The 24,810-nt window shown below is 41.4% G+C and overlaps 1 protein-coding gene across 1 annotated transcript in view; it reads left to right on the top strand.

The window, feature by feature from the left end:
* Nucleotides 1-24,810, top strand: part of ARHGEF38 (Rho guanine nucleotide exchange factor 38) — a 60,691-nt gene that overhangs the window by 24,638 nt on the left and 11,243 nt on the right. The window contains exons 4-11 of the mRNA XM_065405625.1: nt 7,897-8,044; nt 10,656-10,673; nt 14,894-15,093; nt 15,619-15,752; nt 17,626-17,730; nt 18,152-18,274; nt 21,187-21,507; nt 23,662-23,802. Of these exons, the coding sequence (XP_065261697.1) occupies nt 7,897-8,044; nt 10,656-10,673; nt 14,894-15,093; nt 15,619-15,752; nt 17,626-17,730; nt 18,152-18,274; nt 21,187-21,507; nt 23,662-23,802 (1,190 nt within the window). The remainder of the gene's footprint in view (nt 1-7,896; nt 8,045-10,655; nt 10,674-14,893; nt 15,094-15,618; nt 15,753-17,625; nt 17,731-18,151; nt 18,275-21,186; nt 21,508-23,661; nt 23,803-24,810) is intronic.

Here is a 24,810-nt window from a genome sequence, read left to right as displayed (position 1 = left end):
CACACAACTCATTTTAATATCAGTAGTCTTACCTTTCTGATGCGATGGATGTGCCCTCTCTCCCCTGCCGCAGCAGCTCCTGAGCTGGGGCTAGGAAGGAGTGTGGGGGGGGTCGCTCCCTCTCTCCCCCACCGTGGCAGCCCCCTAGATGAGGTTGGGAAGGGGGGAGGGTGTCTCCCTCTCTCCCCCGCTGAGGCTGGGAAGGAGGGCCGTCTCTCCCCAGCAGCCACAGCCCTGGAGCTGGGGAAAGTCGCCTCTTTCTCTGGCCACCACAGCCCTGCATGCCCCAAATTCCCCCCACCCCCTCTTCTCACCCCATTGCCTCCCCACCTAACTCTATTCCCCCAAAGGCCATCACCTCACCTTACATGTGCATCTTCTCCAGGGTCCAGGCACCTAATTAGTGAAGCCACACCTGCATGGCTCCACTAATTAGGTGGGTGGCCCTTCATTCTCTTGTGTTCAGCCGCCCAGGTGCACACCTTAGAAGGAACTATCCACGGACCGCCTGAATGGAGCTCACGGACCACTGGTGGTCCACAGACCACAGTTTGAGAACCTCTGGAATAGAGTTCCAAACAGGGTGTGGCTCATGGTCAACAAGGGAAGGTAAAGCAGAACACAAGCTGTACATTTATGCCTGTAGTTTGCAGTTGTTTTAATCAGATGGACTGATTACATGCATCATGACAATCACCCATTCAAGAGTTCTTGTATGGTTTTAAGGATGTGATAAATCCACTCTTTAGGTTATTAGACGCTACAGGCCAATTATGGCGATGCAAGCCTCTGGAATCCTGGAGTATAGGAAGCACCTACTGTGCTCCCATAGTGGGAGAGAAAGGTGTTTTGCCTCCATAATCAGGGCTGCCTCCAGGTTTTTTCCCGCCCCAAGCAGCGAAGAGAGAAAACAAACAAACAAAAAAGCCGAGATCGGCGGCACTTTGGCAGCTGCTCTACAGTGCCGCTTCATTCTTCGGTGGCAATTTGGCAGCCGGTCCTTCCCTCCGAGAGGGACTGAGGGATCCACTGCCGAATTGCCGCCAAAGATCCGGACGTGCCGCCCCCTTCCATGGGCTGCCCCAAGCACCTGCTTCCTGCGCTGGTGCCGGGAGCCCGCCCTGTCCATAAGGCACAAAACCTCCAAGGGCACTAGGGTAAGTGTGCTCAGCTGTGGCACTTCTAAAAGTGTGGAGGCAGCACTCCCATCAGTGAAAACCTGCTAGTGCTTACTGGTGCATAGGAAGGACAATTCCACACCCTCACCCCCTCTTGGCCAATAAGTGCTTCCTAACGCATTATAGCAGACTCCTACTGCTTGCATTCCTAAGCACAACCAACCACATTATGGCTGTCTCCTGCATAGGTGCACTGCAAGGGACAGAGGGTTTCCTTGTGCTGTCTTCCCCTCACAGCCAGCCATGATTTACTCCTAAATATCTACGCAACAGTTTTATTGGATACAAAATCCAGTTTTGGATAATAAAAATTCTATAAAAATTTTATATACTTGAAGAGAGATTTCACTTTTAAGTCCAATTTATTTTCTACATCACTTACTCGCAGATCTGTGAGGGCTTACCATGAGGTTTACTCAGCATTGGACCCCTCTTTGTGGCAACATCTGAGGATTAGCACTAGTCAGGTCCGATGCCCCCTGCCAACAGTTGTTCACACCACATTCCTCCTCCCTCTCCAGGACTCATGGAGCTCCCTCTTCATGACTCAGCCCTCCAGCCAAGTCACTGTCTAGTCTGCCCCTTCCAGGGTATCAAAGGCCCACTGTATCAGCTGTCCATACGCTGTTTCAGACAGTCTTCTGCTCCAACGCTGGGTCCTATGCCACTTCCCTAGTGGCCGGTAGCCACTCTATGTCTAGCAACTCCTGTTTGCTTGCTCCAAAACCCTGTTACTATTTTCCTAGACTCTTTCCTACTTCCCTCTTTGACTACTTGCCAAACTCTGTAGCCTCAAACACACCTCCCTTCTCCAAGGGAGTGACTGCGGACTATTTCCTCTGCAGCACCCTTCTGCTTCTCATCCTGGTGGCTTTATACAAGTTCAGCCTGCCCCTGCCCCTGCCCCTGCCCAGCTGGGCTTCACAATCAATTAGTGCTTGTTTTTCAAGCCTAAATCTCCTTCCAGGTGCAGTTGACCAACCTATAAAAAATAGGAGTTAGCAGAAGAGAAAACCTTGATTAGTATTAGAACACAGAAAAAGAAGAAACATTTATTATTCTATAGTTTCAGCTTCCAAAATCTGTTAGTGCTTTCCAAGAGTCAAGAGAATGAAACCTGAGCAACAGAAATGGGAAAGAATTCTTAGCCAGACTGTTTAACCATCTTTGTATTTTGTCAACAGCTACTTAACTTCAATGACTAATAAACATTTTGGGGACAATACATTTTTGTTAAATATGCAACACCACTACCCAAGGTATACGATAATACATTATATAGGCTTTGAGACAGCCAGAAGGTTCTCCAATAAAACCAGAGAAGATCAAACTTGGCATTCCTTGGGTTTTGGATTAAGACAGAGGAGATCCTTCTTCTTCTGTCTCAGAACTGCCCCCAGAAGGCAGCACCAGCCCTTTTTACATTGCCTGCTGGGCCTGGCTCGTCTAGCTGCTGGAAGACCAATTCTCATTGGTTCTGCTAGCAGCTGACCCTGCGTGGTCTCTCTAGGCAGCTTCTGGAGGTCTAAACTGACTGCTGTTTTCTCCCAAAAGGTACCTCTTTTGGGTACGGTGTGTCAAGGTGGGAGTGCCTCCAGCAGGGAGGCATCAAATGCCTGGTACACCCCTTCAGACCAAGTTTAATTCAAATACCTTTTGCAGACCCAATTTAATGAAAGCTGTACATGAAGCTTAGCAAATGTGCTCACCTCCCATACTCAGAACTCAATCAAGTCATTACGCACAAAGAGTAGTCAAAGGACAGTTTGGGGTGTTTTGTTTGTTTGTTTTTTCCAAATTAGTCATAAGCCTGAGGCAACATGCTATAGAAAAGCCCCATGTGCTTGCAAGAGAACTGAGAAAAAACTATAATTTGCCACAGATTTTAACGCATATGATGCTTGGCCAAAGTAGTGATCTTAGTAAGTCTGTATCCTGTTTGCCAAGGCAAACAGCTAAATGTAATTTGATGAGACTGTGCTGTTTGATGGTATTTCAATAACTGTGCGTCATGGTGATTCACACACCTAATAAAAAATGTTGCATTCTATCAGGCAGTTGTTTCCTTCACAGCAAAGGGAGTCAGTGTTTCGAGTCCCTACTGTGTCTGGGAGAAAAGACAAACAATTTCATGAATTTATTAGGTTCTATTTAGCTATTTACATGGAAGTAGTATGGACATAAGAGCTATTTATGAAACTATATGTGGGTCTGGTTCAGATGGATGGCTAAACCATATTGTGTCAGTGACTAGAGTGGGCAGGATAGAGCTGGAAAAAAGTGAAAGAGTGATTCCTTCTTGTGCGCTTAGTTTCTGAAAAAGGGTGGTCATATCATTATAGAGGGTTAATTTAGCCTTTGGCATCCCAAAGGGATAACTTGTGAAGATAGCTTTGTTTGTGGGGTTCTAATATTCACTGTGTGGGATGTAAAAACAAGCCCTTGAAAAAACAATTGTCTTGAGGAAAAGGAACAAAAGAGGATCCCAAAAATAATTTCTGACTCTTTAACCCATTCTCCAGTGACTAGGGGCTAAAAAAATATATTTAATGTAGATATTTTCCAATGTACAATCTTTCTCTTGAATCCAATCAGTCAGTGTAACATTGGACTGCGCTGCTAATTCACCAGTCTGACACCAGAAATGAGATAGGTCCTGTCTATATTAGAGAAATTTGCACTGGTGTAATAATATCAATGTAGTTAGTTACACCAGGGTAAATCCCTAACATAGACACACTTACCCAAGAAAATTGCACCAGCATAAGCTCTACCTTATATCAGTGCAGTGTGCTCACTAGGGGTTTGGCCTGGCAAAACTACATCGAAGTTGCATATTTCTCTAATGTAGAAAGGACCATAATGTAGTTGGTTTCCATTTTAACGTCCCCTGGTTCTTGTATTAAGAGAAAAGGCAAATAGGAGCACCTCACTTTACCTTCTCTAATGCTATTCCTTGTTTTGTGTACCTCCATCATGTCCCCTCTTAGTCATCTCCTCTAAACTAACCAGTCCTAGTCCTTGTCTACACTTAAAACACTGCAGCGGAGCAGCTACACCAACCTACGCCAACGGAAGGGCTTCTCCTGTCAGTGTAGGTATTCCACCTCCCTCAGGAAGAATTGTCCCATCAGCCTAGCTTTGTCTACACTGGGAGTTAGGTTGGTTTAACTGTGTCGTTCAGGGGTTTAGTAGTTATATTTACTGAATTTCCTAGTGTAGACCAGGCCCTAGTTTTCTTAGGGCTTGTCTATACTTATCGGGGGATCGATGCTGCAGCGATCGATGCATCAGTGGTCGATTTAGCGGGTCTAATGAAGACCCACTAAGTCGACCGCAGATCACTCTCCCATCAACTCCTGTACTCCACTGGATCAAGAAGAGTAGGGGGAGTCGATGGGAGAGCATCTCCCGTCGACATCGCGTAGTGTGTAAGTAGAGCTAAGCTACGTCGATTTGAGTTACGCTATTCATGTAGCTTAGATCAAATTTCCCTTGTAGTGCAGACAAGGCCTTATTCTCTCTCCATGCCTATGTTTCTTCATGCCTCTAATTATTACTGGTATCTGTCTCTGGACCCTATTTTTTTCCTGTATCTTTTTTTAGACTGGGTGACTAGAACTAAACACAGTATTCCAAGTGAGGAGGTACCATTGATCTACATAATGACTTTATATTATTTTCTGTCACATTCCACACATCATAAAATATTGTTTTCACTTTTGAATATATTGAGCGCAGATTATACACACTTTCCAGTTCTCCTCCTCTTGTATATTTTTTTCTCTCCCCATTCTAGTGACTGGATGTCACAGGAATGTGAAGTTTTAGAAATTTCAGCAAGGTTTCAATTTACCATTTGACCCTTTCTGCCCCCTTCCCTTTGTTGTAGAAACAGGAAGCACCACTTAAAGCTGTGGGGAAAGGTTGTTTCCCTCATTCAAGCCTTTCTGGGGTTTCATCTCCAAGATCAATTTACCAGAGCATTCTAGAATGCAGTACAGGAGAGCAGTCAGCGTTAGATTCCCCAGATTACTCAGAAGACTGAGACTAGAAGTAATACCAGTCCCCAAAGACAGCACAATAGTTTGGACTATATAGAGTATAATGGAAGCTGCCATAATAATTTACCTATGTCTGTGTTGGTTGCTTCAGTTCATATGGTCTGGGATGGAGAAGAACTTTAGACTTAGGAAATACATCTATCTCTATAAAGATCTATCATTTGAGTCAAATCAGTACATAATCACAACATAAACTCCAGTTAATTAATTTGGCATAGTGGCACACTATACTACTACACAGATTTTGTGGAGCTCATTTATTTTGTGGGAGTGAGTAACATTTTTGGTCCTATTTGGGAATCTGCTGAGATGAACTGTGAGCCTGTAGTTGGCATTTGTGGTGCTGAAAACAAAACGGTTGCTCTTATCAGAGACTAATGCACTAAAGCAGGGGTCGGCAACGTTTGGCACGCGGCTCGCCAGGGTAAGCACCCTGGCGGGCCGGGCCAGTTTTATTTACCTGCTGACGCGGCAGGTTCGGCCGATCGCGGCCCCCACTGGCCGCGGTTCACCGTCCCGGGCCAATGGGGGTGGCGAGAAGCGGCGCGGGCGAGCGATGTGCTGGCCGCGGCTTCCCGTCGCCCCCATTGGCCCAGGACGGCGAACCGCGGCCAGTGGGGGCCGCGATCGGCCGAACCTGCCGCGTCAGCAGGTAAATAAAACTGGCCCAGCCCGCCAGGGTCCTTACCCTGGCGAGCCGCGTGCCGAACGTTGCCGACCCCTGCACTAAAGGTTGTGCTGAGCAGTCACAGCTCCTATTGAAATCAGTGGAAACTATGAATAGTCAGCATCTCAGGGCTTGTCTACACTACCGGCCAGATCGACAGGCAGTGATCGATCTAGCGGGGGTCGTTTTATCATGTCTAGTATAGACGCAATAAATTGACCACCGATCGCTCTAGTGTCGATTCCGGTACTCCACCTCAACAAGAAGCGCAAGGGGAATCAACAGGAGAGTGTCTCCCGTCAACACACCGCAGTGAAGACACCGCAGTAAGTAGATCTAAGTATGTCAACTTCAGCTACATTATTCACGTAGCTGAAGTTGCGTAACTTAGATCGATCCCCCCCATAGAATAAACCAGCCCAAATCAAAACTAAGGGAACAGGACCCAGCGAACGTTTGTATTGTTTTCCTTGCATTTTTGGATAATAATGGTCTATATACAGGGTTAATGGGAAAGTTAGTCTGCAATGAAAGTTGCTAGCTGTTGGTATTAGCATTTATCACAGAGGATACAGAACAGAGATGATGTAAGTACCTTTGCCTCCAGGATTCTGGTAGATTTCTTATTTGTTGTCCTACACTAAGTGAAATGAACTTGGTGGTCTTATCTCAGTCATTGTTGTTCCCCTATTCACACCTTAAAACCAACACACATTAGACAGCCCAGTTAACCTTCTCTGCTATGGAAAAAAAACAGAGCTGTTGTTACTGTGGAAACGGAATCACTTTTCACTTCAAGCCAGAGTGGTTCATACAATGTATTATGAGACGGAATGCAACGGTCAGGCTGAAAGGCAACACGTACACTGCACCTGACAGCTCTGTGCTTGACCTGTGAATGGTGCGATGGATCCCAATTAATGTATCATTCTGCTTTTAATTTTAGTCATTATTACTATAACTCCAACGGAACCTTCTTGTTTATAAAAGGAGAAGAATCTGACTGGTTGCCACACAGGTGTAATTTTTCTATAAATGCCCAATACAGTAGCTCACATTATAATTATTATTTATTATGTGCATTCTAAGGTACATCTTGCTGTTGATCCTGGCACCATTACTTAGGGTTAGAAGAACAAAAAATAAAACCACTCAGGAAAACAGATGTACCCAGCTTACTGTCTCTTACTAACAAGGAAACCAAGCTAGGAGGTTTAGGGTGGGGGTGCAGGCTGAGGGAGTTAGGCACACAAATCCAATTTATATTCAATAGGAGATGGAAGCACATTTGAAAATCCCAAATATAATCCTTAAAGGTAAAATGGTGTAGGGTGTGGAGCTGCGGGGAAGGGAATGTAAGCATGTTCCTTTATCCTTTTCCATTTTGGTTGCATATAAGCCTAAATGGTATATAATAATGACTCCAGTCCACAGTATTTCTTTGGTTCTCAGTGATGTGAAGAAAAACTCTATCCTGGGCCTCAACTGTTGTTGCTTCAGTATTCTACAGAACAAATGAAAAGAGAAAAACAAATAGACTAATGGGAGGCTGGAATCGTTATTCCCGTTATGACCCATTTAGGTTTATATGCAGCTGAAAAAGCATCAAAAAGAAAATTAGCATGCTTACGTTCCTTCCCCCTGACGCCCACACACACCACCATTCTTCCTTTAAGAGCTAAACCACCCAGTTTGGTTTCCTTGTAAACTGAGGGGGATTGGGTGCAGGAGTGGGGGAGGAAGAGAGCATTTCATAGCTTTCCCTGAGCGAATTTTTGTTTTTTCAAACTGTTATAATGGTGCCCAGCTATGACAAAGATGAGCAACTGAGAAAGGCATATAGTAAATAATGCACATACACACACAAGGTAGCTTCTAAGGAGAGTAAAGTGGAAACCAGCCTTTTTAGCTCATGACTAATGTTGTGGAAAACGCCTTCTGAGATGCTGTTGCCTGGCTTGACGTGCTTTGTTTTTCTCTTTAACAGGAGAAGTGTTCTTGGAGATTAAAGGCCCACTAGAAGACACATATAAAATCTATTGCTACCACCACGACGATGCGCACACCATGCTCGAATCCTATGAAAAGGATGAAGAACTGAAACAGCATTTAAAACACTGCGTACAGTCCTTAAAGTAAGATCTTTTCAAATGATGATTCCTTCCATAGTCAGCTGCCTGGCAGGAAACATTTTAAATGGATGTAGATGAAAGGTCCCCTGTAAATCCGGAGTTTTATGAGGCTTGCTGGGAGCTCTGGCTTATGCTGCTTTCATGAAAAGATGACAAGCCAGGGGCCATGATTAGATTTCTTTCTCTCTAGGATGGCCAAAAATAGCACAAGGAAGGTTTCTCTTCCCTTAGCTTCAGTGTCCAGACTGGCAAAGAAATGCAGTATCATAAAAGGTGTTGAGAGAACCTTGTCCAAGCCCCCCAAAGACCTGTCACACACGCCCCCCTATCTTCTGTAATTCCGTCAAATGTGTGTGCACAGAATAACGTCACTGGAATTAAAATGTCATGTGATTGTAGCTATTTGCTTTCTCAGACAACATACTCGTGCTTCTGTCTCCCTACAGCTTTCTCAGGCTACAGGGATTAGAAGTGACTGCACTATTAGATACCTTGTGTTGTGGGTGTTAGAATTCACAGTTAAGGCATGCTGTGACTGCCTGAATGGCAAGTGAATTTGCTCAGTTCCACAGCTTCAATTTCCAGTTCTTTAGAGAAGTTCTATTCAGAGTTGGCATGGAACAGGATAATGTGACTTAATCCTAAACCCAGCCATGTGAATCTGAGCACCTCAACCCCAACCCCCAAATTCTCTTTCCATCTCCATTTTGCCATCTAGTCCGATGGCCTATCTCTGATTGTGGCCATTGCAGGATGCTTCTGTGGGAGGAAACCACCATAATGCATCTAATTACTGGATTCCCCCATTCAGAGCTTTATTAAGCTTTTCATAGCTGGAAGTGGCTCTAAAGTACATCACTATGAAGCCTTTTTTTTCTACTCTGTTCTTTCCTGGTTAACCCTTAATCTTTTTTCAGGAACTAATGGGAAAAAATCACTGTGTGTATTGCATTGTGGTTTTTGCTCTCCCCCCCCCCACCCGTTGGTTTTGTTTACAGTGACTAAAGATGACAAGCAGAACATTTATATCCACTTCAGCAAGTGTTAGAAATGTTAGTAAAAAAAAAAGAGTTGAAAGTACTCAATTAAACTGTATAGCTGTATTCATCTAAATCTGTAACTATCCTGTAGAGAGTACGGCTCAAAAGGGGGAATTAACTAGAGTTCCTACTAAAGAAGGCATAGATTCCTTTCCTCCATGAGGCATAACACATTCAGGTGCCCACAACTGTTATTCTTGCAAAATTTCACTTCTTAAAAACAAAGACATTTTTGTTTGGGCAAAGTATTGCCAAATTTAAAAAAAATACTGAAACTGGATCCAAATGATTAAGGGGTGGAGCTGCTGCTTCTCAGCTGAGCTGTATCCTACAGTATTAAAATACTTCCATATTAGGACTGTCGTGAGGTTTGTGCTCTGCACACCTGTGCTGGCACACTGTATTTAATTATCCTGGTCCAGTCTCTTACACCGCATGCTGATTGCTGAGGAGTTCCAACATGCCAGAAATTCCATCCAAATTGTAGGTGATACCTTGGAGATATCAGCATTAGTAAATTCTGTAGAATCTTATAATCCAGTAGTGATATTGTGCATTAGCTTAGCCTATGGAATTCATTTTGTATACATTAAATGTTGCTGGTGATCACCTGCTTTACTTTTAGCCAGAAGCATCTTGGTTACCAAAGAGAGCTCTCCCAAAGCTATCACTGCAGGAACACTACAGCATTACTATATCAGCTTCCTGATGCTCAGTTAGTCAGCTGTAGTTGAGGGGGCTTTGTGCTGGGCAGCCAGATGGCAATGGGTGATGATTTTGGGAGGGAATATTGCTCGGCACTGGGCAACAGAGAAGTCAGGTATGAAGAGATGCTGAATTTCTGATTCTAATGTGTTGTTTCACTAAACATACCATCCTGTCCAATGGCCAAACTTCTTCTGTATGTTAAATCATACCTTTAATAAAATATCCCATGTTAATTTATCTATGTGTGTTTGTTTCCAAAACATTAGCACACATCCCTGCATATTTTTGGTGTATAAATTCATAGTATTTACACATCTGTTGATGGCTTTTGAGAGTTAATCTACAGAAAGAGTCTTTCAGGAAGTAAATATTTTCATTGGGAAAAAAAAAAGGAATCCCAATAAAAATACAAGGGAACTTATATTCAAAAAGACTGAAATACACCGTCCATCTTTCATTCTTTACAATTGTATTTCTATTTAAAGAGAATAGAGTGGACATATATATATAGCCCAAGAATTTACACTCTTTCTTTTATTGATTAGTGATTTTGTAGCTAGGACTTAAACATTAATTACTGCTAGCACAGTACCCTCAACTCCCTCATATAAACTATCTATGAGATGGTTGAGTTTTATCAACAAAGCCTGATTTATTAAAGTCCTTACACATTAAGGGCTGTGTTTTCAAGAAGATGTGGGGCCAAATTCACTGGTACCCACTGGCTGCTTTGTGAAGTACCTAGCTCAACTGGCCAGTTACGACTGCTTTGTGTCACTGAACACATTAGTGAATTTCACCCATAGTCTGTATATATTTTTTCTTAGGAGGAAGCTAACACTTGTTTTGTTTTTCTCCTTTTGCAGAAAGATATATGAGGAAGAGTAAGTATCATGCCAACTTTTTTGTTGTTTTTTAGAAAAAAAAAATCTAAATTATCTCCAGATGTTAAAAATGTTTAAAATTGCATGTATGGAAATGTTCAGAACAAGAGCATCATTTTAGTAAACCAGGTAATCCTGTGCAGCAACAGAAATTAGATTTCTCCTAGACATTCGTGATAAAGTCTTTGACTTTTAATTTTCCCTAATCTATCTGGTTTTCTAATTACTATTGCACCTGCTTTGCAGTATCTTTCAAAACTGGTTTATGAAGCTACTTAATCTGGTTCCCAGTCCTTCCAGCGCCCTTTATTTTATCGCCTCCCTTCAGAACAGGTGTATTTCTGTGATTCTAAAGCATGCTTCTCAAAAAACAACAACAGTGCTGTCCTTTGAAATCCTAGACTAGCACAGCAAGGTCCAAGTGATAGAGATTTGAGCTCTGGATTCAAAACCCCTCTAGACTCTTCTCAGAATAAAATTCTTTCCGAGCTAATGACTGTCTCTCCTGCCTTAAATAAGGCCATAAAGAAGGGTACATTCCTAGACTGTAGTTTTGGGAGACCCACAAGCCCAGGGCCATCAAAATGGAACAAATCTGAAGATATTTTGGGAGAGGAGTGAGAGAAGAAAGTGCTTGAACTGAAAAAAAAATTACAATCCTAGGCAAAAATATTAATTCTGATAGAGAAGAGGTAAGGTTATATTGCTCTCCTAAAATTGCTCTGCTAAATACCTTATGGGGGTGGGGAAGGAACACTTGAAAGCCAGGAAATTCTAAGTTAAGGCTACAGTCATGAAAAAAAAAAAAAAGCAAATAGTTGAAAGTGTGAGTGTTTGTGTTTATAGTGTGAACTGGCCATACTGACTTGCACTGCACTATCAGAAATTAACATGCACTTTTATCCCTCAAAGAATGTCCAGTAGAAACACTAAATTGTGAGTTTCTCACTGAGTTTAAATCGATCAAGGATTCATAAGCAGTTACCTCTTAGATGCCAAATTGTGCCTGGTCCTTGTGTGGTTGTGATTGTGACAGGTGCAAGGAGCCATTCTCCTGAGCGAGGACCAGACATAACCACAGTCCATGTACTCAGGAATGCTAAGGAATATTGTAGTCTGTGCACTGCAAATACCTTCTCCTGAGGTGTTGCAGTGTCATGCCACCCCTTCCTCAGGATTGTGGTTAAAAACCACCACTGAGCCCTTACCTTGTAGCAATTTGAAGGAGGTTCTGTGGCCTGCAATGTGCAAGAGGTCAGACTAGATGATCATGATGGTCCCTTCTGGCCTTAAAATCTGTGAGCCTATAAAAAGAATTGCTTCAATGGGATCCATTGCTTCTTCTTCCATTCCTGCTCTACACAACTGGTTTATCCTGATTTAGAAAGTACACTGGTGTTTACCCCAAGCATCTCTGAGGTCACTGGAACTGTGAGGCTACAGATTGCTTTTCACTGTAGTATAAACGGGGAAACATCGTCTTCAGTGTTAAAGCATGCTACACTTAGCCATCAGTTGGATGGGTTACTCCAGCTGGACAATCAAATATAACCGAATTCTGTGCTTATTTATACCTGTGCAACCTCATTGAGTTCACATAGGTGTAAGTGACAGCAGAATATGGGCCATAGTGATTTATTTGCCCTGTAGATTTTGTGAAACAGTGAATTTGCACACACAAAAATAATAATGTTTAAGTAACATTACAAGTTATGACAAACACACACAGCAATAACTTAATGTGACCCCAATTCCACCTTAACACGTTTTCTGCTAGTGTGTTCCACAATGGAATTATATATTTCATAAAGAGAGCATGCCAGACTTAACATTGAATAGTATATTTTTTCCTAGTTTGCCAGCATTACTATTTAGACGTACGTATCCATAGCCCCACCCATCTGTGGCTTTATTTTGTTGCATGCAGTGCAGAGGGGTGTGCAGTGGAACCTGATGCAGTTAAACCAGCTGTGTTTACATGACTGCAAAGCAACAGCAATGATTTGCAATGAGATTACTGCAGCTACTTATGGCACTAAACTACTTGCTAAATTCAGGATAAGACTGGGTGGCTGCAGTGGCATTACAAATGAATTATCAGCTTAATTTTCTGCACAAAAGATGTCACAAGTCGTTACACATCTGTTTAAATTGTGTGGCAATGCAGTGTTCTGATTGGCTGCAGTGTATTCTAAAGGGGTGTATTAGAAACAGGACTAATCTAGGGAGAGTGGTTATCGTAAAATAATCTTACTGAGTAGAATTAGATGAGTTGAACTTCGTGGCATTTTGTGCCGCAGGGAGTCATCATCTCACAACAAACCTACTATCTTTCAAACCATATTGCTAGACTGTGTCATGCAGATATGTGAACAGAGGGCTGTTTATCACTTGGGCGGCTGTCCAAAGTGCAACTGTATGGAGAGAAGACACTTGAAGATTTCGATTCATGAGGCAGCTTTTAAAAGATTTGCATTCATGGGGCTTTTCAGGGAAAACAATAACAATTTAAGATTATTTTTATTCCTGCTGCCAGAAGCGAAAAGAAGGGAAAACAGCTTTATATTTGATGCAGGATAGATGGGGAGGAGGAAGAGAAAAGAGAAATGATGAAAAGGTTTGGGGACATCAAGAGGCTTTAAAAAGCATTTACTGTTAAAACTCCGTTTTTCATGCAGGACTTTTTATACTGAGTGCCTGCGCGTGAGAGATGGCTTAAATATGCAGATGCCTCTTCTCCAAAGCATCCAAATCATGACTTAATTAGTCAACAGTGCTCCAGTATATTTCTATAAGTGGAAGCCAAAGTTCGTTCTTTCTTTCTTTCTTTCTTTCTTTCTTTCTTTCTTTCTTTCTTTCTTTCTTTCTTTTTCATCAGCTGGGTTTATGGCTGAACACAACAAAAGTTGACAGTTTGCAATATTCAGTGGATATTCCCTCTATGTTCCTTTTATTTTCCATTAACCCAGTCCCTCCCCATGCTCAGACATTCTGGCTCACCTCTCATTAAATCTCACATAGTTAATCTCAGAACTTTTTTCCTTCCAGAAATTCTTTCTTTAGGATGTAATGGAAGCACTGCTCTGTGTTTCTGTCATGAAAAGCTGCATTACAGTCAGGGCTCCTGTCTTCTTCACACTATTATCAATAGCTCCCTTCCTCCTTTAAAGTGCAGACCTACAAGAAGGTCCCCAGCAGTTTATACATGATTGCTACCAACATGGGGTTGTAGCAGAGTTTCCCAGTGTGTCCAGAAATTTCTTTCCTTCTCTTTCTCTCTGGAAACACTGTCACTGTCATGAGTGAAGAGGCAAACAGGCCCTTTTTACCCACGTGCTGCAGAGGAAGCAAATTACCCCAATACCTTTCCATAAAAGAACCTGCAGAAAGAGGTGGGAGCAGGGCTTTAGAATGTTTGCCACTTGGTGGGGATGGATTGTGTGGGAAAGGAGGGAGTCACAGCATGATAGGAGTGGGGTCAAGAGATCCAGATGGCTTGGATAAGCTTGGGGTAAACATCCAAACTGGAGAATCCAGACCAAATTTTGAATCCTTTTCAAATTCACCCATCGCTAGCTGTAATCCACCAATCAGCAACCAAGGCTACTAGTATCGACCCTGTCACTTCTGCAGCAGAAAGCATAACAAAGGACTGTGGTTACAGAGGCAAGCTCAGTGGTGTAAGGTACACAACAGTTAGTGGGTGTAAATAAGGAACTTTGAGCTGATGTCACTTTCACACTGAGGTGCCTAAATGAGGTGTAATACGCATACTTTAATACATTCTTTTTGTTAGTTATTTTTCCTACTGCATCCCTCTCTCCCAGGCTTGGTGTGTAAAGTGTACCATACAGACTCCTTTAGCCTCAGTGGGCCAAATTCAGAGGTCATGTAGAAATTATATGTTAGTAAGTAGATGTGAGTCTAAGAAAGTCTAAGCTGGTGTAACTTTCATACTGAGGGAGCCAGAAAAAGTTTTCAATTTACCCCAACTCAGACTCCCCACTAAATGTGTTTCCTAATTGTTCCATTTAAATGGGAATTGCACCTGTGTAACTGAATGCAAAACAAGGCCCCAGTTTTGACATCTTCAGTAATTAAAAACTCAACTGTAGATTTTAAAAGGTAATAACTTCACTGACTAGATAGGACTAATGCATTTTTTTCTTCAGGGGGTTGCCATTTTACATGACAGTTCTGTTTGTTTGTATAAATAATAGAGGAAAACCGAATTTAATGGACATGGGATCCCTGATGATCAAACCAATACAGCGTGTGATGAAATACCCTTTGTTACTGTGCGAGCTCTTGAATTCGACTCCTGCTTCCCACCCTGACCACAAGGCACTGCAAGATGCCTTTGCTGCTGTGAAAGACATTAATGTGAACATCAATGAACTTAAAAGAAGGAAAGACTTAGGTAGGGAACAGAGATGGTATATTCCTTTCTCCTATTAATTGTATTCATACATTGTAGCTTTTGGCTGGTGATTATGGGAGATGGTTTCAGCTCCAATTATGTTACCAAGGATATTGTTTTCTGGCTTTATCTGGGCTACAAAACCTGCTGGGTTTTGAGATACATAACTGGTGTATAGACTGCATTGTAGTCTCAAATTTAGAAACAAACATCCAGGTTGGATCACTAGGGATGTAAACTTCAAAAATGTGAAAATGAAGATAGTTCAGTATTGCATATAATACATTATACTAATGTCAGTGATGCTCCTGCAAACATTAATAATAATTAATAAATAATATTTTTTTTTTAAAGACCTGCCATCTTTAAGCCTTAACTTTACTACCTCTTTCCAGCATTTTCACACACGATTACAGCAAGGGATATCAAAGTCTCTTGTCTCAAATGGTCTTATATTAGAGTGCAGAGCTGTGTTAGAGCCCTATGAATACAGATTATTAGTGTTGTGAAATTCTCTGTCTGCAGTGTTGAAGTATAAGAAGAACGATGAAGAAGAATCTCTTAAAGAGAAGTTTTCCAGACTGAATATTCACTCCATTAGCAAGAAATCCAAGAGGGTTACTAGCCATCTGAAAATTCTGACGGGGGGAGAGCCTCAAGTACGTAGTCAGCCATTTGCAAATTTGCATTGAGGACTTCATAATGTTACTTGTTTTACGGTATTTATCATGTAATTTTCCGTGTGTCACATCAAAGATGAAAAGATATTATGACCCTAGATTGAAAGGAAAACCTTTCAATGTGTCCTCCATCTTTTCTTTTGGATCTAGCCTTTTCTACAAATCTCTGACCTGCAGCAAAGAGGTACTGGTCAGCAATTCTCAACAAAATGAATATGCAAGTCAACGCTCAATAGATGGGTTGGTAGAAGATATTATAGGTGCAGGATAGCTACAGAGGGCATTTTCTGTGCATTTTATTCAGCATCATTCAGATCCTAGTACACCAGGATCATCAAACAAGACTTATATGCTGATTAGTATGGGCAATGAGTTTTCCCCTACATGCATAAGAACCTTTGACTGTCAAAATGATTAGATGACTACACATTTTTTAAAATAAATCTGCTGCAGTGTGTTGAATGCAAAGAATTAAAACACTACTTTATTGTTCCATTGCCCTAATTAAATAATTATTGGTTTATTGGGAAAAAAATTTCAAAAGCACCTAAGCCATTTGGGAGGCTAAGTCCCATTGACTTTCACTGAGACTTAGGCTCCTAAGTGACTTAGGTGCCTTTGAAAATGTTATCCCAATAAATAATTTAATTAGGGCAATGAAAATATAAAGAAGTGTTTTAATTTTTCACTCAAGCCCCATTTTCAAAAGTATCTTAGGTGCTTCGGACATTGTGTCTCAATGAAAGTCAATGGGACTTAACCTCCTAAATGAGTGAGTTGCTTTTGAACATGTTACCCTGTATACTTTACTATGATTGCTTATCCAAGAACATTTGCCCTTTGAAAGGTTACCTGCAGCCTTGTGCTTTTTTTCTCTGTTTCTTTTTGAGGAGATGTTTCTCCCTCCCCACTCCCTGCACCTCCCCGTTCCCAATTTTTTTTTTTAACATTAGAAATTCAGATTTACTTCTGTTTTTCCTAGAAGGCTCCATGGCAGACTGGGGGATTAATAGGATTATGATATCTGAGATACAGTGGCATCTGACTGAGAGGGGAAATGATTTTTATTCAGTCTGTTAGAACTATTTACTATTTGTTTTTGTTAACACTTTTTGAATTCTAAAAACTTGAGAATCACTTTGGAAAAAAGATGCCTTTGTTAAAGATTCAGCATTCCCTCTCCTATAATTGGAAGCTGAGAAAGCTCATGACGCACATCTCTGAGTCTTTCAATGACTCTGACAGTGAAAGCAGTGAAGACTAGACTTGACATTACTCATATTTCTAAGGTAAAAAGCAAGCAGAAAGGAAAAATTAAAAATAAAAATAAAATTCAGGCTTTCTTTATATACCATAAAGAAGTAAAACAACCCCTTTAGAGATAATGGGACTGTAACATGTACAGGGCCGCACAGTGCTACAGAAATAATAGCAACAAAATTTCTGCACAGGCAGTAGTTGCCCACATCTGCATTAGGGAGCACTGGAGGAAGCACTGCTATGATGTGAAAAGACTTATGTTGTTACCTATCACTTCTTGCCCAAATTGTGTAAACATAAAAAAGGAGGGGTTCATTGATAAACATAGATGTGCCTACAATTAAATAACTTCATGCTACCTTAATGCTCTGCAAAACTCAAAATCTTTATCAGACACATTCCAGTATCCTTGTTTTTTCCTCTCTTTAGACCTGATAATTGTAGGTGGGTTTGGAAGAGTTACTTCAGTACAGTAATCCAGCTTCACAGAGAGGAATTCATGGGCTTTTCTTTAGATTTTTCTAGCAGACCTCTGGCCATTCCTTTCATTAGTTCACTGCTGCCCTAACCATCATGTAAACATCTATTTCAGGTAAAAGACCAGACCTTTAATAAGGAGGAAAAGCTATTTAGAAGTTTAGAAAAGACTGTGAAATTTTGCGTGAAGAATATTTCATTCTCCCTACAACATCTACAGGTGGGTATATCACACACCCACACCTCTATGAGCTATGCACACATAAAACATATATGTGAACAGTTTAACACACACTTTTCACAGTGTCATATAATACCAAATCCTAAATGGCCCTGTACATATGCATACAACCCAAAATGCAGCAGAAATGAACAAAGGTGAATTTCACATTTTCTGAGTAAGCCCTAATGGTGTGGAATAATCTGCTAAATTGAATGGAGATAACCCTGTTCCTTGAGAAATGTACAATAAAACTGGATAAAACACAGGATAATATATCATAGGATACAATCTTGCACTGGTAAGGGATGGACTAGATAACCAAAGAGATGAATATTATTGCAGGGTTTGCATGAACAAGTATACTGTATTACAGCAAATTATCAATCTATTTTAATTTTCCCACCGTATTCCTTTCTAGGATTCCATGCTTCTAGCTGCACAGAATATAACTGAACTACAAGGTATTTTACACCACAAAGATGATGAAGACAATGGCTGTTCAAAAATGCTGAATAACATTGGAAACCCCTGTGAAAGCTTTGTAAGTTCATGAAACATGCCAGTATCACACAGCTATCAGCATGTATGAGCTGTGGGTCATACATACAAATATGAAGGGAAAAGAGCAGAAATAAGCAGGTCTCCATTAAAAATACTGAGAAAAATATAACTTTTCACTTAAGTTTCTGTAGGAAATAAGATACGTTACAAAAATTCGTGTCAGTTTAAGTACAATGTAAGCTGGATCAGGCCTCTGCTTAAACTAGCAGTGTTGCCAACTCACACAATTTTATCATTAGTCTTATGATATCTGGTGTTTACTTAAAGCCCCAGGTCCTGGAATCATATGAATATGTGGGAATTGCAGCTTTTCTTTTCTTTTCTTTTCTATCCCTGGTGGTTGCAGAGAAAAAAGATTGAAAACATGAGCTCTAACGTTTAAAGGCAAATAAAAAAGAACCCAATATATATAATTTTTAAATCTCATGATTTTTGGGGTCTGATTTGTGATTTTTGAACTCCTGGGATTGGCAGTACAAGCTAAGCTTCAGGCTGGAGTACATCTTTCAAGGTAGGGAAAACTTCTGCCTGAACCAGGCTCTCAAGCTAAACTAACATTTTCAAGCAAGGGGCAAATTTTATATCTCCTTACTCTTACACCTCCTAAACTCCAGCCCATCAGTTTCCCTCCACCTAACTCAAAATGGAGTCCCTGTACTAACAGCAAATACTCTCAGTGACAGATCACTCAATCCCAACCAATGAAAGGACTACTAGTTATATTTTTTTACTAAAAGATAAGCTGTTCCATTCCAAAACCAAGCCACCAAAATGGGCTCTGTAACTGCAATTCTACTTCCTTTCTAATTCCACCATTTAAAATAATTGCATCATTTAAAAGTATATTTTAAAAAATAAATAAAATGAATATAGTGAAGAAAGGAACACAGGAATCGCCATTCTGGCTCATCACAATGGTCCACTGAGTGCAGTAGGTTTTGCAATAGTGGCGGGTATGAGATGTTTCTCCTTAGTGGACAATTATGCCATAACCTGTGCATAGGGGAAGTTTCTGCTTAACCTCTGTAGGTTAGAAGTTGGGCTCATGACCTGAAGCATGAACGTCTATATCCCTTCAAAAAAATTTTTATCCCATCTACTATAACTGTAAATCTTTACAATATCCATACAGATATATTTTCCTTCTTTTAATCCTAGTAGGAGTTTGGCAACAAGGATATCTAGAGCTATATGTTCCAGGGATTAATTATGCATTAGGTATGAGTTTGAAACTGCTGCCTTTCAGTTTAAATAGCCCTGTGCTTTTGTATTGTGAGAGTAGGTAAATAGAAGTGCCTGATTTACCTTCTTTATCCCATTCATTATTTTGTATACCTGAATCATGTTCCCTTTTATTCATCTCCTTTGAGAACTAAACAGTCCTAGCCTTTTCAATGTCTCCTTATATGGAAGTTTTTCTATGCCTGTAATAATTTTTGTTGCCTGAACCACTTCTATTACTGTTATATCTATTTTTGAGGTAGTCTGACCAGAACTGAATGCAGTAAACCAAGCAAGGGCATATCACTGATTTATACTCTGGAATTACAATATTTTCAATCCAATTCGTTATACATCCTAACATTTTGTTTGCACTTTTGACCACCATTTCACCAGGAGCACAGATTTTTATTGTGCTGTTTCATGTTTTTTTTCTTGAGTACTTATAGTTGAGAACCCAGCTATGGAGATGAATAATTTAAATTATTTCTTTCCATGTGCATTACCTTGCATTTGTCACTACTGAATCATCTCCCTAGCCCTCTTAGTTAGGGACAAATCAAGAATAGCCTCTCCTTTCCTGTGCTCCAGAACCAACAGTTCCAATAAACAACTGATTAAGGTGCTGAAAAATTGTTTACCTAAGTATTTGTCATAGGTGCCAGCTTTTCACATGAAAATGGAAAGCTTTCTCCACAGAACAATTATATATCAAAGGCAATACCAATGTGAAACTACCACTGTACATCAGTCCTCACCTTGAGGGACCACTCCTGGGGATGATGGACATACAGCCTTTTGCAGCAGTGGTTTTTGTTATGCAGGAGCCTTCTTTCTTGTTAGTGGACTGAGTCTAGCAATTAATTTCTCAAGACTATCCAGCAGCCTTTAGAATCTAGATGGTAATGAGTATCAGTCACTAGCAGTCTGTGTTGGATGTGAACCAATGACCTATAGGTGAAACAATCTTTAAGCCTGATATTAATCTCTTGAGCAATCCAGATACCCATAGGCATGGTTTTTTTTAAAAAAAAATATATTTTATTTAGCCACCAGTACTGTGAATTTGTGACTCACTTTCAGTAAACTAAAGGAAACCTTACAAGAAAGCATACCACATTTTAATCAACTCAAATCTTTCTATCTGTCTGTGTAGACATTTATACTGCATCATCAGGATATTAGACCTATCCTCAGGAAAGTGGTTGTTCCTTTATTTTATTCAGTGGGAAAGACTGCCATTTAATTGAGATTGCACTGCCTCATGCCTCGGATGGTCCTTCCCAGTTTAAAGGTCCCGGTCCCAGTGAAGCTTCACAATATTAATACTGTGGCTAGCACAGGGGACTGGAGGCAGGAATTCCTGCTTTCCGATCCCAGCTCTAACACTCATCCTTTGTGTGCCCATTTAACTTGTCTGTGCCTTAGTTTCCCCATGAGGATAATAATAAAGCCCTGTGCAGTTAGAATTGTTACTAGGCTGTCTGATAGGGGTGCTGTCGGGCTTAATTAGTTACTGTTGGAAAGCCATGTGAGTGCTACAAATGGGTGAATGCAGTATTATTATTTTTGCTTTGTTTTTAACTTTAGAACATAATTGTAAATGCTACAAATGGGAGAATGAAGTATTATTTGTTGGACTGATTTTTTGCTTTGTTTTCCCCTTCCCAGGTGGATCAATTGGAAAAGCTGGTTTTGACCCCACTCTCAGCTCTACAAACCTTGTTTCCAGGCCCCCAGAAACTTATCCAGAAGCGTTATGACAAGTTGCTGGATTACAATGGCTACCTTGAAAGGTCAGCAGGAGATGAACTGAATCTGGCAAAGAAGGACTATGAGGCTCTCAATGCACAGCTCGTGGAGGAACTTCAGGTGTTCAACAGGACAGCTAAGAAGATTGTGATGAACTGTCTGCATTGCTTCATCACTCTCCTCAGGGATATGATGTCCTCAGCATTTCAGTCATATTCGACCATTGTGGTGCCTGTTCCGGTGAGCAGACTGTCTGTGTGCACGTGTATGTATGATATTTGGCCAGAAGTACTTAAAAACCCACTGTCTGTTCTGGTGATCACAGCGGATATTTTTTTCACATTTCATGTCCTTCACCCTTGTCTGCTTTGAGCTTTTTTGTTGTTGCTGTTCCTCCAGTAGTAGCAATGGGAGGAGTCAGCAGTTGCTAGCATTTTAACCCCTGTATTATTTACCGCTGCCCTGAGCAATGTTAGATAACCCACTAGGAAGAATGCCAGCAGCCACTGGAATCCCTTCTACACATGTGCTCCCACCACTAATACTGGTGGAGCCGTGGCGTGTTAGCAATGGTAGGACAATGCTGTTGTCACAAAAGCCTACTGCAGACACCTCCTTCGGAGTAAGGAACAGCTTTCTGGTTTGGCTACAATATCAACACTTTAAATATTTTGAGGTGTATTTAGACAGCGCCTGCCTGAGCTGCATGGAAGTGTATTGGTTTGCATAACATTCTATTCACACACAGCATTAATCATAACTCTAAGATATGGATCCAACACTCCATCTAAATATAATGACTGAGTTAGGGTGAATATCAAACAATGCTAGAGTTTTGTTGTATTTTCCCCCCCAGAGGAAATAAGTCCTCTCCTTGACTCAGGATATGTCTTCACTACCGGCCGGATCGGCGGGCAGTGATCGATCCAGCAGGGATCGATTTATTGCCTCTAGTCTAGACACGATAAATCAATCCCCGAGCGCTCTCCCGTCGACTCTTGTACTCCAGCTCGGCGAGAGGCGCAGGCGGAGTTGACGGGGGAGCGGCAGCAGTCGACTCACCGCAGTGAAGACACCACGTTAAGTCAATCTAAGTACGTGGACTTCAGCTACGTTATTCACATAGCTGAAGTTGCGTAATTTAGATCGATCCCCCCCAGTGTAGACCAGGTCTAAGAGAGTCCGAAGGGTGTCCCCACAGTTCCAACCCCCCACACTCTGAAGAAGCCATGTTCTCCTGGCTGACATCTGGACAAGATTCCACACCACTCCTTAGTAAGCCATAGAGGTTACCTTTGGGTGCTGCACTGCACTCCCTCCAGGGGAGGATCAGGCTATTTCCCAGCCCCTGTCAAGTTAGAAGTGAGAATCCATGCAAGGGTTCAACACAGAGCTTTGCAGTTTAAGGGGAAAGTGAGGAATTTTCTACATGAGGAATTTTCACCAGTATAACTTGAATTAACTTTTACATTGATATAACAAACCAGTGCAAAACACAGTGTGGACACACTTATTTCATTAAAAGAGTGGCTTATTCCATTTAGCTTAAATCAATTAGAAAACAGATTTAATTAAACCAAAATAAGCCTTCCACACCAGGTTAAATACATCAGTATAAATTCACACTTTAAGCTATCCTTGAGCAACTTCCTCCTGTAGACAAGCCCTATATTATTAAAGAAGGCTTTATGTTTTTGGGAAAGCTGCTTATACCAGGCATTGTTTTTAGAGGGGATTTTCCCAGTGTCACTTTTAAGTTCTCCTGTTTACATCATGTTTAAAATTAGGGATGGGCCTGAGCCAAACTCACAGATCCAACACCACAGGGGCAAGTTAAACTGACATGACCAGTTTAAATCGTATCGAGTTAAATAGTCGGGAAGGAATTTTCCTCCAGGGTAGATTGGCAGAGGCCCTGGAGGTTTTTCGCCTTCCTCCACAGCATGGGGCAGGGGTCGCAAGCTGGAGGATTCTCTGCGACTTGAAGTCTTTAAATCACGATCTGGAGACTTCAACAGCTGAGTTAAGGGAAAGTGGGTGGGTCAGCTTTTGTGGCCTGCATCATGCGGGAGGTCAGACTAGATGACCATAATGGTCCCTTCTGACCTTAAAGTCTATGAGTCTATGAGTCTATGAGATACTGGTTTTTAAACTGATTGAAAGTAAACTGATAGCACTTCTGTGTATAGACAAGCCCTAAACAGCAATGATTTTAAGATCATGCCGTCTTTTATATCTGCCTGATGCCTAGCTCCTTGTGGGCACTACCAGAAACCATAATAATAACAACTCAGATTTCATGAGTCCTCGTGCTTGATCCACTAGATTAGAGCTACTGTTCCTTACCTCCCTATCCTATGTAATGTACATGATATCTAATCTTCCTATTTGCAGCTGTCTTCTTCAAGTATCTGTGAAGTACAAAATCAGGTGTTGGAAGGGTTTCACAATCTAAATTTTGTAAAAGAAAACAGCAGTGCAACATTTATTGAGAGAAAACTGAGCTTTGAAAAGAAGAAACCTGCTCCTACTCAGGTGAGTAACATGCCTCTGTCAGTGAAAATTTAACATGTGTCAAATGCATCATATTTTGATTCTCCTGGGGCCTAGGCATTGATTTGCCACACAGAGTTTAGGGCCAGAAGGGACCACCAGATGATCTAGTCTGACCTCCTAAATGGGGATCCAAGCTTGGTCCCTGGCTTTTGGGGCCTGAGCTTAAACCTCCATTCCTGGGATGAGAGTGCTACAGTGACCAGTAACTCGTTGGTGATTTTCTATTGTCTTTTCGTTACCTTTGCTTTTTGTCACGTAATCACCTTGAGACTTTTTCTGATCATCCCATAGCCCTTAGCTATGTATCAAACTATGAGCTAACCCTAAGGGTGTGATGGGTTCAGTCACAGAGATCCCCTTGTGAACTGTCACCGGATAATCTGGATTTACCTCTGAGCCCGTTTTCCCTGCCAGCTTGAGACTCCAGAACCTGAGCCAGACATGCTAGCCTGCTGCAACACGGACCCAGGTCTGGTCCACGCCCCCAAAGCTGAAGACTTTAACAAAAAACTGCTCAGCAGGTCACCTATTGACAGCACCCAGACACCCAGTTCCCAATGGGATCCAAACCCCAAATAAATCTGTTTTACTCTGTATAAAGCTTATACAGGGTAAACTCATAAACTGTCCGCCTCTCTGATAGAGAGATATGCACAGTGTTTGCTCCTCCAGGTATTAATCACTTACTCTGGGTTTACTAATAAACAAAAGTGATTTTATTAAGTACAAAAAGTACTTAAGTGGTTTCAAGTAATAACAGACAGAACAAAGTAAGTCACTAAGCAAAATAAAGCAAAAACATGCAAGTCTAAGCCTAATACATTAAGAATCTGTTTACAGGTAAAATCTCACCCTCAGAGATGTTCCAATAAGCTTCTTTCACAGACTAGACTCCTTCCTAATCTGGGCCCAATCCTTTCCCCGGTACAGTCCTTGTTAGTTCCAGCTCAGGTGGTAACTACGGGTTTTCTCATGACTGGCAGCCCC

The sequence above is a fragment of the Emys orbicularis genome, chromosome 5 (assembly GCF_028017835.1).
Source record: "Emys orbicularis isolate rEmyOrb1 chromosome 5, rEmyOrb1.hap1, whole genome shotgun sequence".
Taxonomy (NCBI): Eukaryota; Metazoa; Chordata; order Testudines; family Emydidae; genus Emys; species Emys orbicularis.
Note: the sequence above shows the minus strand (reverse complement) of the source record. Positions and strands in the feature narration are given on the sequence as shown.